The sequence below is a fragment of the Electrona antarctica genome (assembly GCF_951216825.1).
Source record: "Electrona antarctica genome assembly, chromosome: 19".
Taxonomy (NCBI): Eukaryota; Metazoa; Chordata; class Actinopteri; order Myctophiformes; family Myctophidae; genus Electrona; species Electrona antarctica.
In genome coordinates, this window is record NC_136800.1 from 5,016,776 (window position 1) to 5,030,776 (window position 14,001).

A 14,001-nucleotide genomic window follows, 5' to 3' on the forward strand; every position below is an offset into this window, starting at 1 on the left:
GAGTCCCATGGTGGGAGTTCTGCTCTGGTTTTGGTGAAATATCAAGTAGTTCCGGTCATTTTGTGGGGGGCACTGGGGGCCACGCAGTAAAAGTAAATTAATCCACAAAACTAACGTAATTTGTATTGTTGACCTATTTCTAAAATATTAGTGCAACTTTCGTTATTTTTTTACCCCTCTGTCACACAGAACTATGTTTTTTGTGTCCATATCACTACGCCCAAAAAATAGTTCCATGTGATAAAGGGGTCAAAGTTGAACGAAAGTCGCGCTAATATTTTAGAAATAGGTCAACAATACAAATTACGTTCGTTTTGTGGATTCATTTACTTTTACTGCGTGGCCCCAGTGCCCCCCCCCCCCCCAAAATGACCGGAACTACATAATATTGACCAAAACCAGAGCAGAACTCGGGCAATCAATTAATACAGTTGCAACCACTATATTAATGGCAAGTATTTCATACAACTTAAGTTAAAAAAATCTGAACTATCCCTTTAAGGTGACGAGAGGCTCACCGTCTGTGAAGAGTAACTCGCTTCCAACACTACACTTCTTAAACTATTTATCATTAAAAAGAAAACGATGCACGTGTTGTATATTTACATCAAACATCCTCAGGGACGCCCATGGTCTTACAGCAGTGGTTCCCAAACTTTTTCGTGTCAAGGACCCCCAAATCAACTTTATTAGGCCACGGACCCCCCATTTGAAAACATTCTGCCAGTGACCCCGATAAGGGAGGATTTTTACGGCTCCAGCAGTGATTCCGAAACATTAATTTCATGGACCCCCCCCCCCCCCCCCCACCCCCAGTTTCACACGCATTATGCTACGGATCCCCATTTAATGGCATTTATATCTCTGGTACCCCAATTTGTACTGTTTAATACTGTTAATTTAACTCTGAGAGTGTACAAATGGAACCAAATGGACCATTTGGTTCCATTTGTACACTCTCTGAGTTACAGACCAATAAGGGTCCATTTGGTTCATTATAGATAGTTAATCTATAATTGAGCTAGGTACCCCCTGGAACTCCCTCAAGTACCCCCAGGGGTCCCCGGACCCCACTTTGGGAACCCATGTCTTGCAGGTCAAACATGTATAGCGTGCATGTAGCATAAAGGCCTTTTCATAGCCCAGTCTTTGGTGAAGAGGTAACCACCGAAAACTATAGCACGTCACGCTGCGGTGGTCACCGCTCACACAACACCTCTCTGTTTTTACTAACCACCGTTTCGGTGGTCACCTCTTCACCAAAAACTGGACTATGATGAATAGGCCATAAGTCAAAGTGCATACATGCATACTAAATTGTGATCACTGTTCAGCGTCCCACTTAAACAGCAAGTTCTATGCTTAGTCTAGACCGTGCTGTATTATGTTGGAGAATGTTAATGGGTTATCATAAATCTACAAAATGGAAACTGTATCTGTGAACTAATGTTTTTTTCCGGTTCCGATTTTTTATAATGTCGGCTAATCATTTTCATTTCTATCTCATGTGCTATATTTGCTGTTAATAATTTTGTGGGCACTTGAATTCTCTTCATAAATGCCTTACCATGGCTCATGTCAAAACGTCTTTGTGTTTCAATACATGTTGCCATAAACACTGTCACACTGTGGTACAAGTACAGTACAACAAGCACCCGAGGTGGGGAAGTTCCACACAGCGAAAGCCTCAGTGTTGGATTAACTAAGTGGAACAGAACCGCCCATGGCGTATCTCTCATAACTTAATATGAATCAGTTAGTTAGTTTAGCAGAGCTTATCTATTAGTTCCCGTTTATGGGTTGTCTTGTACCTTCTCTCAGGGCACACAGCCAATAGGAGCAGCATGTCAGCTGTCTACTCAGACGCCAGTCTATTCCAGAACAGTCTAATATCTAGTACTAGTTGTATACGTGCAATAAGCAAACAAATGTAATCCGTTTTGGTCACACTGTGACCTGAACATTCCCCTCTTTGACGAATAACACACTCCCCGAACAGACTGCTATCCCCACCAGATGAACCGCACAGGGGCTCTGTTAAATCGTCCCTGCCAGTTATTGCAGTTTGACTATTTCACTATAGTCCGCAATTCACTATAGTGTGTGTGCGTGTGTGTGTGTGTGTGTGTGTGAGAGCGTGTGTGTGTGTGTGTGCGTGTGTGTGTGTGTGAGAGCGTGTGTGTGTGTGTGTGTGTGTGTGTGTGTGTGTGTGTGTGTGTGTGTGCGTGTGCTTGCACAGGGAGAGCAAGAGGGAGTTGGAGGAAAGAACCCATGAGGTCTTGGACATGGACAATGCCCTCAAGGAAAGACAGGGGGAGCTACAAGAGAGAGCCAAGCTGGTACAAGGCACACGCCCATTACACATACACACACACGCTTGTATATTCACAAACGTATGCATAATATAACGAAATGGCTAAATATATTTCCCTCCCTTCTCTCCGCATGTTGTCCTCGACTCTCTGCAACCTCACCGTCCTCTTCCGCACCACCACCTTTCTCTCTCTGCCTCAGCTGGGCCAGCTGGACGCGGCCATCAGAGACCACAAGCTGGAGATGGAGAGGAAGGTTGAGTGTCTCCAGACGAATCTGGAGGCCAGAGAGGCTGAGCTAAGAGACAAGAACCTGAAGGTTAGGAGCCAGGTCGTCCGCACAACTTGGACCAAATCAAGCTGGTTGTTTTATACGCTTAGTACACACACAGCAGCCAAAACACGTGAGAACAAAATAACTAGTGCTGTCCAACGATGAAATGATTTATCTACTTAATCGCACAATTTATCGCAAATAGGTTAGCATGGGAGTGGAAAGATATGCTGGCTTTATGCGAAAGTATGTTATTTCTTTCATTGGAAATCAATTAAAAGAAATGGTACTGCATTAAACAGGCTGCAGCAGATGTTTCTGTCACTTTATAAATGTGCAGATGCCCTTGTACTGTTGACTGAGAAAATAATCATCTGGGGACCGTCCCAAAATAATTTGGTGACCCCCATGTTGAGAACCACTGTCCAAAAGGCTAAAATATAAAATATTCCCCTCCCACACCTCCCCCTGGCCAGCCGGGGGCGCCTGTGGGAACCACTAAACCAGTGTTGTTTTTGGCAGTACATTTAGATTTTAGCTTTAGTCATAGTCTCTTGAAAAGTTTTAATTTAGTCTTAGTCACATTTTAGTCACCTGGAATGACTTAGTGTTAGTCTAGTTTTAGTTGACTAAATATCATAAGATTTTAGTAAAATAACAAATGTATTTTGGCGGGCCTTGATGCTGTCGAAATGACTGATTTTACACTTGCTGAAAATAGCCGATCTACAAGCTTGTGACGCGTTGTGAGCTTGTAGATCTGCTATTTTCAGCATGCAACCAAGTGTAAAATGACTGGATCTCTTGTCCACTAGTCCCTCCTTAACATTTTAGTCAAGTTTGTATTTGTTGACAATTGTCAGTATATTTAGTCTTAGTTTAAGTCACTCATCATAGCTTAGTTTAAATTTAGTTTCCATTTAGTTTTCGTCAGAGAAAAAAAGGTAGTCGACGAACATTTTTCGTCTTAGTTTTAGTTGACGAAATCAACACTGGGGGAAAAGAAGCACCTTGGACTCCTCATGCATAGAAGGAAGCATGAGGTCAGGTCCGCTGCCCCCCCCCCCCCAGGTTGGCAGAGGAAGTGTAGCGCCCAAGAATTACATTAGATAATTGACACCGGGTGAAAAAATAGGTTGCAAATTCGTGGGATAAAAATGATACGAGAAAAACAAATGGCTAAAATAAATAAATATGCAGCCCTAAAAAAATAACACAATAGCTAACTGTGTGTGTGTGTGTGTGTGTGTTTCAGTGTCAGGAGTTGAGTCAGCAGCTGCATGTGTGTCAGGAGAAGCTTCAGGTTGTGTCTCAGGAGCTGCAAGAAGACCAGTTTCACAGTGAGACTGTGGCCGAAGACCTGGAAACAAGTCAACAACTGGTCAAGGAGAAGGTAGAGGCAAATGCACAGTTATATCATCAACTAACCGTATACAGTCACCACACCAACTACACATTCATTATTTGCAATACATTGAAAACAATCTATAGATACAGTATGATGTAGAATTCCTCACTATATTAATGGACACTACCGGCTATGGCCTCTTGGCCATTTGGTCTAAAGTAGACCCAAAAAAAGAAAATGTTTTTACTAACAAAAAACGTATTTATCAAATCAACTCTGTCACACTTTATCCACATGTTAATTGCATTACTCTATCATTCCCTAGTCTAAAGCAGTCTCTCAGTCATCAAGATTCAAGATTGCTTTATTTGTCATTCTTTCCAACTGCAGCAGCAGAACAAAACTAAATTACGTTTCTCCTAGTTAAGAGACAGCACAGGCTCATACAATAATAAATATATCAAGTGCAAGACATATATATATAAATAAGTCCTAAAAAACTACAGGAGTCCATAAAAAAGATAAATAGAATAAGAAAAACATTTAAAAACTGAACATAGAGTTCATGTCATCAGTTCATGGTCTATCTGCCAGGGATACTAGAGTTCAAGAGTCTGATTGCCTGGGGAAAGAAACTGCTCCGCATCCTTTCCGTCCTGGCACTGATGCTCCTGTACCGTTTCCCAGATGGCATAAGGGAGATCAGGCTGTGAGAGGGGTGGGTGGCATCCTCAATGATGCCATTTGCTCTCCTCATGCACCTCTGCTTGTATATGTCTGCCAGGGAGGGCAGCGAGGTACAGATGATTTTACTAGCTGTTCTCACCGTCCTGTCCAGCTGTTTTCTCTCCTCAGCTGTGCTGTTTCCATACCAGGAGGTAAAACAGTAGGTGAGAATGCTCTCAATGGTGCCTCTATAGAACATGGTCAGGGCTGGGACAGGCAGGTCGACTCTCTTCAGCTGACGGAGGGGGTAGAGACGCTGCTGGGCCTTTTTAATGATGGCAGTGGTGTTGCTGCTCGGGGCCAGGTTGTCCGTCAGCAGCACTCCCAAGAATATAGTGCTTGCTACCCTCTCTACGTCTGAGCCATCGATGGTCATAGGATGGTGTTGTGGCCTGGTTCTCGTCCTGAAGTCGACAATCATTTCCTTGGTCTTTTTGTTGTTGAGGGAAAGATTGTGCGCCTTGCACCAAGCTGCCAACTGTTCGACCTCCTCTCTGTAGGCAGCTTCATCCCCCTTTGTTATGAGGCCGACCACGGTGGTGTCATCAGCAAACTTTATTATGTGGTTGCTTCTGAACCTGGCCCTGCAGTCATGTGTAAGCAGAGTGAACAATAGGGGACTCGGTACGCAACCCTGATGTCAAGTCTGATACCCTATTTTGCACTGTCTGTCTGTCTCTGTGAGGAGTGGCCGCAGCAAGCGTCGGTCGCGCCGCCATGTTCCCGGGTTTCTGCCCGACAGTCATACGTAAAGACATTATTTTCCTTACGTTATACCAGTAGTCTATCATTTGTCACGGTAAACACGCTGCCATCTCTCCCCTCCTGCTAGGAGCGTCAGTTGCGTGTGGTGCAGGAGGAGTTGGCTGTGAAGGAGGCCCGCTGGAGGCAGGCCGATGCCAGGCTGCAGGGCAGCGTCGCCTCCCTCCAGCAGGAGCTGGAGCTGGAGAGAGAACAACACAGTAACGAGGTATGATGACTGCATTGCGATGACATTATTTTATTCCATGGGCAAGGCAGACAAAATCAAACATCAGTACAATATATAATATATATTGTAGTAGTAGTAGTAGTAGGTTCTTCCTCATATTATGAGGAAGAACCTGTGTTCCCTACTACTACTGATCTTATTTCAGCATGGACTGCCTCTTTGTATGGTATATATTCAGTCACTGCGCTTGTAGTGACTTAAGCCAATGGGGAGTCCGCCACTCCCCATTGCCTTCTCATACTCTGAGAGGGCGTGAGAGTCACTGAGTGACTGAATTAAGGCTGTTTCAGATGGTGAGTGAGTGACCGACGCAGGCGTTCTCGCTTGGATCAGCAACGCATCTGCACATGAGGGGCGTGGGCCGCATAGCGTGAAAAGAAAAGGCTGATCATAATCCAGGTCTAGACCAGGGGTTCTCAACCCGTGGGTCGCGACCCCTCGGGGGGTCGCCAAATTATTTTAGGGGGTCCCCAAATTATTTTAGGGGGTCCCCAAATTATTTTCAAAGAAAATAAAAAAATATATTTTCACGATTTTTCAAAAATAGCAGACCTACAAGCTCGTAGCGCGCCACTTTGTGGCGCGCTATGAGCTTGTAGATCTGCTATTTTTCAATAGCTAAATTATAACAATGCTTAAAACACCAAAAGGGGTTCCCGCCCAAAATGGTTTAAGGTTATTGTAGCAGTCAATTTATATTGGGGGTCGGGAGGGGGCGGGGCGGGGGTCCCGAGACATTGCCAAAGCATTTCCGGGGGTCCCCGGCCAAAAACGTTGAGAACCCCTGGTCTAGGCGCGTGTATGGAATCATGACCACACGCTCGTATCAATGCCCCTCAACTCCTCTCATTGAAAATGGATTACCAAGGGGCGTCAGTCGCTTCCCGACTGAAACGACCTTTAGTCAACCGAACGTCCTCTCAGGCTATGGAATCACAACTGCCGGCGGGCACTACGTAAAGAGGGAAATGTGCATCAGTTGGTTCAATAATCTTAACAAATGTTATTATTTTATTTGATTGATGAAAGGCCCAAACAATACAGTTTAGCGACACCACCCCTTCCCTATCTGACAGCGGTCTGCCTGATGCAATAGCCTAGTTAAATTATTAGATCATTAGAAACTCATTGGCTCATTGCAGCCACAATGAGCAACTCCGGTCAGGATTATATTTACACACAAATGTAATAGATTAATAAGAATTACATTTGCTATGTCTCTGAAACGGTGTTCAAAGGATGTTATTTCATACAGCAGTTTTTATTAGAAGCCTAGTAGTTAGTTCATGTTTGTTTTTGTTTTTGTTTACAGTTGGATTGTTTGTGCCTGTAAGAGTGCATTAGTCAATCCACTACTTTGGTTAGAAGAAAGGCATCTTAATTTAACTCTTGAGTTTTACACAGGCGTATATATACGGTATATATTTATAACTTTGGTAAGATGCAAGAGTCATGACAGTTTTAATTGCCACAAGCTGATATATCAGATTGTGTTCTTTGTTCATCTATAACCACGTTATGTTAGCTTTTCTATTCTATTCAATGTCTGTCTTCTAATCTCAACTGTTGATTTCAACTGATACACTATCTTAGCCTGTTGTTAACCTCACTTCAGCCTTTACTTCCCTATTTTCTTGGCCCTGACTAATAGTTTTACTTCTCTTTCTTTACTTCAATTTCCCTTCCCCATTCACTTATCCACCAGTCCTCAGTCCTCACCTCATTCACTCATCCACCAGTCCTCACCTCATTCACTCCACCAGTCCTCACCTCATTCACTCATCCACCAGTCCTCACCTCATTCACTCATCCACCAGTCCTCACCCCATTCACTCATCCACCAGTCCTCACCTCATTCACTCATCCACCAGTCCTCACCTCATTCACTCATCCACCAGTCCTCACCTCATTCACTCATCCACCAGTCCTCACCTCATTCACTCATCCACCAGTCCTCACCTCATTAACTCACCCACCAGTCCTCACCTCATTCACTCATCCACCAGTCCTCACCTCATTCACTCATCCACCAGTCCTCACCTCATTCACTCATCCACCAGTCCTCACCTCATTCACTCATCCACCAGTCCTCACCTCATTCACTCATCCACCAGTCCCATGATATCATCCTCCCTTCCTTCCATTTACAATCTTATTTCCTCCTAGCTCTGGTCCATAGCTCTAATGCGTTGCATTTAGAGCTATGTTACTCTCAACGTCCGCCGCTCGCATGAATGCAGACCAGCCTCTCCTCTTTAGCGTAAATAAAAAGAACGTTTTTGCTACTCACCAAAACAAATGCGGGTTGTGTCATTAGGAAGCCTACTTTCCTTAGTGGACGCACTCTGAGCCCCCCACCACACGTATAAACTGTACTTTTTGGCCAAAAGGGGATTTTGTTTCCACCGGGAAGAAAATCACTTTTAGTTACTCCATTGCGCCTTCTACCGATATTGCCCAGAGAATTGCCTCATAGAGAATATTTTTCCTCCGGTGAAAAAAAAATCCCTTTCTGGCCAAAAAGTACAGTTTATACGTGTGGTGGGGGGCTCAGAGTGCGTCCACTAAGGAAAGTAGGCTTTCTAATGACACAACCCGCCTTTGTTTTGGTGAGTAGCAAAAACGTTCTTTTTATTTACGCTAAAGAGGAGAGGCTGGTCTGCATTCATGCAAGCGGCGGAAGTTGAGAGTAACATAGCTCTAAATGCAACGCATTAGAGCTATGGACCAGAGCTAATTTCCTCCTCTTCTTTCTTTATAGCCTACTATTTCCTATTTCCAAATGGTGGAATTGTGATATCTACACGCTTGCATTGTAAAACAAACTTGTAGATCAGCTATTCTCGCTATTTGTCATTCAACAAAGTATATGGGGCTTAAGTGGTGTATCACACAACAACAGGGTAGTGTGTTTGTCACAGTGGACCATGTACAGGTATGTCATTTCCTGGTTGGTGGAATGACAGATCAGTGCACCATGTACAGGTATGTCATTTCCTGGTTGGTGGAATGACAGATCAGTGCACCATGTACTGTACGTCATTTCCTGGTTGGTGGAATGACAGATCCAATCCCTCTTAGCTGGACCTCTCCTGAATGACAGATCCAATCCCTCTCTGCTGGACCTCTCCTGAAAGGCTGCTCTGGCTTTCTGAACAGACCTTTTCCTTCTCCACCACAGTGGTTCCCAAAGTGGGGTTTGGGGACCCCCAGGGGTCCTTGAGGGAGTTCCAGGGGGTCCCCAGCTAAACCAAATGGACCCTTATGGGTCTGTAATTCTCAGAGTGTACAAATGGAACCCATTTGTACACTCTCAGAGTTAAATTTAACATTGATTTTACAATATAAATTGGGGTCTCAGAGATAAATGCCATTAAATGGGGGGGGGGGGGGGGGGGGGCTCTGTAGACTAATGCATATCAAACCGAGGGTCCTTGAAATTAAACAGGTTGAGAATCACCGCTAGAGCTGCAAACATCTTCTCTTATGGGGGGGTCCCTGGCATATATTTCCAAATGGGAGTCCGTGGGGCTAATGAGTGTCATTTTAGGGGTCCTTGACATGACAAAGTTTGGGAACCACTGCTCTGACACTCATTGCACACCCCTTCCCCCCCCAGCTGGAGTCTCTACAGCAGACCCGAGGCCAGCTGCTGAAGGTCTCGGAGCAGATCTCCTCCACCATGCGCTCCTCCCAGGAGCAGCTCACCGCAAAGCTCCAGCAGAGCCAGACCCAGCTGGACCAGGCCGAGGCCCAGTGCCGTCAGGCCAAGACCCACGCCACGCAGCTCCAGGCCCAAGTCGACCAGACCATGAGCCACCTGGACCAGACCCGGAAGCAGTCGGAGCATTCCCGGGCCCGCGTCGCCGAACTCCAAACGGAGCTGGATCAGAGCCGAGCCCAGCTCCTTCAGACCAGAAGTCAGCTGGAGCAGGTCGGGACTCTGTACGAGCAGGCCAGGACCCAGAACGGTCATCTCCAGGCCCAGTTGGAGGTGTGTCGGGCCCAGTTGGATCAGAGCCGAGCCCAGCTGTCTCAGCTCCAGAGCCAGCTGCATGGCACGGAGAAAGTCCTGGAGACGGCCAACGAGACCCTGCTCATCAAGGTACAGGTCTGATAATGTCTTGCGAGCTTGTAGATCGGCTATTTTCGCTACTTTTTACGCAACGCTCGTACGACCAAGTATGAAATAGGGTTAGGGCAATAATTTATATATATATTTAAAATTTCTGCCTGACAGTGACGATATGCTTTAGTACTATTGCAAGCCAAATTTCCAGGCCGCTTGAATGATCCCCTGAAGGGAAAATTGGTTGCTACAGCAGACAGTTTTGGGACAGACATTGAGACGATAGAAAGAACAGGATTTACTATTAAATCTATTATGTGAGCAAGATGTAGAACGTTTCTCTCATGGAAACTTGAAAAGGAGACGGTGAAAAGTCAAAAAGTGAAACCAGCTGAGGCCGAGTTTCCATTGATTGCAGGTATCCATGACTGCAGTAGCAGCTTCTGGCCACAAGGTGTCCTATTATTTTACTATAGGATTATTGCAGGAGCATAAAATGGAAACCCTTTGAACTTTTGTGGCTGTTTTTCATATTTACACAATACATCCCTGTCACCTCATAAGGTTTCATGACCCCGTGGCCCATGGAACCAATTCAAAGCCCACTGTATAATTTCAACAACCCACTGAATTAAGAAAACATCCACTTATCTTTTTCAGCTCCTAGTTGTCCGTTTTACCTGATAGCAGTGCTCTAGGTATTGCTTTTGTTAACCCATTTAGTACTGATTCTAAAAAACGCCTTCTAAATCCTGACCTGCACTACAGTAGGTTTTCTGAAAAGCTTCTAATATTTATTCAAAAATTACAAAAATGTTATGTTGCTATATACTAGTGATCGACCGATATGTTTGTTTTTTCCATGGCTGATTATAATTTTTTTTGTACCGATATTAATAAAATATATATGGCCGTTGCCGATAATCGGTCGATCCCTACTATATGCTGTACATAGCAACAAGAACCCAAAAATGGGTTCCCGTCTTGGAAGGGTAAAAGCCCCAAAAGGGGTTCCCGTCCTAAATGGGTTTAATAATGTCTATATCTCTCTGCAGGAGTCTGAGGTGACCCGTCTCCAGGCCAGGATCTCCAGTTTGGAGAGAGCCTCAGACCGTCACAACTCCACCCTTCCCACCACCCCTCTGCCCCCGTATGTGCGCACACACTCATTCCCTGCTCAGCACTCGCGCGCCCGCTCCCCTGCCCACTCACCAACTCGCTCCCCCGGATCCAGCCCCTCTCCCACCACACACTTCCCCTCGACGCGCTCTCTCGGCCAGCAACCGCTCCCCTCGCCGACCGCTTGCGTTCACCTCCAGCCTCCTCTCCTGCCCGACCTCGGCCCTCATCAGCCGCCAAGCCAGGCCCGTCGCTCCCTCGAGTGGCTGCCGTCCGGCGGCGGCAGCAGCACCGACTCCTCCCTGGATCTCCCCGAGAACCTGAGGGAATCCCTGGACCAGCAGCAGTCCTGGGAGTCCTCGTCCCTCGCCATCTCACCCTTCACACACACGGCGACGGACAGCGGCTGGCAGGGACTGAGCGCCCTGGACGCCAGCGGCACCACCAACTCCTCCTTCAACCCGCTCACGTACATGGTGGAGAAAGCAGACGACCAGGAGGAGGAGGAGGAGGAGGAATGGAACCCTGAGCGTGAGGCTGCGTCGGGGCGGATATCGGGCGAGGGGGAGAAGGAGGAGTCTGAGGTGGGCTCTCTGGCGGGCATGCTGAGGTTTGTTAACCACACCCTGGCCATGCAGGATAACGCATCCCTGTGGAGCTCCACAGGGCAGTCACAACCCACAGGCAACCTCACACTACAGGTAAGATCTAGCCTCACGTAGTGTTACTAATATCACTGGATACGGATATACGGATATATCACGGATATTAGTCTCGTCCCTCTCAGCATTTGATTTTTTTCTGCAATATCCCGCCCCATATTTGCATACTGGGTTGGTTATAGCCTGGTTCCAGACGAATCTGGTTGGCTCGTCACCACTTTGGCCGTTAAGTCCTCCCACAATAGGCCTATCTCACAGCCCGCTTTCCACGCCCACTTAAATAGTGGTGTCTTTAACATGAGCATTTACACGTTTTTTTCTCTGGAGAATCTAAGTACATTTCCTAATGTAAAAATGTGACAGACCAATATTATTATGAAGCAAACAAGATGGTAAATCAGGTCGAACAGATAGAACAAACCTTACCTTGAGAAAACAAAAGTTGTAGACTTCTTAAATTACCTCTGTTAACATGGAGCGTCTATGGAGTGACGTCACGCTATCACCACTAACCCCGAAAGGGGGCGTATTTAGGGGGGCGGGGAAATTCTGTGAGATAGGCTTATATCACTGGATACGGATATACGGATATATCACGGATATTAGTCTCGTCCCTCTCAGCATTTGATCTTTTTTCTGCAATATCCCGCCCCATATTTGCATACTGGGTTGGTTATAGCCTGGTTCCAGACGAATCTGGTTGGCTCGTCACCACTTTTTGCCGTTAAGTCCTCCCACAATTGAAAGGAGCCAGACTTAATCTGCCTAGTAGGGCAGTGAGACTAGACATCTATAAAACGGTAATCGCACAAACCACTGGACCGATCAGCAACACATTTCTTGGGCCCACTTTTTCTTTCACACGTTTTATTTATACTTTTTTAAATCTTTATCTTTCATTTTATAATGATGAAAGTCAATGGGGCAGTGATAGGGCTGCAACCTTGCCCAGATTTGGATTCATATGTCATAGATGTGTTCTAGGGGAATGACATCATAGACCAGGGGGTTCTCAACCTGGGGGGGGGGGGGGGGTCACCAAATTATTTTGGAGGTCCCCAGAAAAGAAACACCTAAATGGTTGGAAAATGGTAATTAAGAGTTTACATAGTACACTACATACATGCATACACTTTCCTTAACGATCATATCTGGTTTCAGTATTTATGATGGGGGGTTTTTTAGCATTTCCGGGGGTCCCCAGCCAAAAACCAGTCGTTTTTGACAAAAACGACTGGTGTCATAGACTGGCTCATGAAGTCCGAGATCCACACTATGGATCCACATTGAAATACACATGGTTACATGTATACCTTTTTTCTAACAAAAATGTTAAACATTCAATGGATCAAATCACGGTATATTATTCTTTGGCGAAAGCTCACTGAGTTTTACTCGTGATTTTCTTATCAAATTACCTTTGAAGTCTATAAGAACAACAATGAGTTAAACAGATGATAAGAGAGGAATTCAAAGGGTGTGGGCATCAGAGACTTGGTACACCAGTGATGATAACCCCCCCCCCCCCCCCCAGTGTAGGCCAGCAGCTTTACAAATATATTGTGATTGATGGTGATGGCTTTAGATAGGAGAAAGGACTGTGATGGCAGGGCTGGTTGTCTTCGAGGTATTTATTGAGAAACGTCACTTTGCACCGACCACAGCCTTGTGCAACGATTGCATGCCGATTACAGCGGAGGGGAGCATTGGTGGAAAGGAAACGACGTACAACTTCCTGTCTCACTCACTGCTGTACATTTCATTTGTTTCACTTTCAGAAGAACCTCAATGAGACCTGAAGCTGTTCTACCGAGAGACCATGTATGTGTTCCTGTTTTAAAGGTGTGCGAAAGGACTTCCTTTACTACCAAGGAACCATAAAATACTGTGTGTGTGTGTGTGTGTGTGTGTGTGTGTGTGTGTGTGTGTGTGTGTGTGTGTGTGTGTGGCCGCACTGTGTGTGTGTGTGTGTGTGTGTAAAGAGAGAGAGCGATTGAGATTTTATAGCCCTAGGATTTATTAACTTTCCATGCTATATTTGGGTCTTTTAATGTGTGTGGTTTACATTAAAGCTACAGGCCAAACATTGTTGTCTGTCTGGGATACCTGTCACTCAGACTCAAACTACTACTGATGATTTGACTATCAGTCTCTGAATGACCTACAGTCTATTTTAGAGTTGTTGTTTTTGTAGCATTTTATGTTGTATGTTTTTTATATATTTGTAAGTAATTGTACATGATTTTAAGCTAAGTTTTTTTTAATAGAATAAAATAGTTTTTTTATCAAAATATTTTCTGTGTACGTGTTGTGTTGTGTTGTGTTTGGTCCATCAGGGTTACTACTGTACTTATTCTCCCGAGGATAGTTGGAGGATGATTCAGAACCCAATGTGGGTTTATTCTTGTTGCCTGGTCTGTTGGGGACTGTGGGAGTTGTGTTACCAGAGCAACCAGGAGTTTCCAATCTGAGAAAAGGAATTCATGGTCAGAGCTCTAGA

At 45.3% G+C, this 14,001-nt stretch overlaps 1 protein-coding gene across 4 annotated transcripts in view; it reads left to right on the forward strand.

Moving 5' to 3' along the window:
- The window catches only part of ccdc18 (coiled-coil domain containing 18), a 34,773-nt gene extending 20,987 nt beyond the window's left edge, over positions 1-13,786 (forward strand). For all 4 annotated transcript variants that reach the window (XM_079529122.1, XM_079529124.1, XM_079529125.1 and 1 more), the window contains 7 exons: positions 2,240-2,339; positions 2,515-2,631; positions 3,842-3,979; positions 5,493-5,630; positions 9,271-9,756; positions 10,776-11,540; positions 13,280-13,786. In XM_079529122.1, the coding sequence (XP_079385248.1) occupies positions 2,240-2,339; positions 2,515-2,631; positions 3,842-3,979; positions 5,493-5,630; positions 9,271-9,756; positions 10,776-11,540; positions 13,280-13,300 (1,765 nt within the window). In that variant the 3' untranslated portion in view covers positions 13,301-13,786. The remainder of the gene's footprint in view (positions 1-2,239; positions 2,340-2,514; positions 2,632-3,841; positions 3,980-5,492; positions 5,631-9,270; positions 9,757-10,775; positions 11,541-13,279) is intronic.
- The last annotated feature ends 215 nt before the right edge of the window (positions 13,787-14,001 follow it).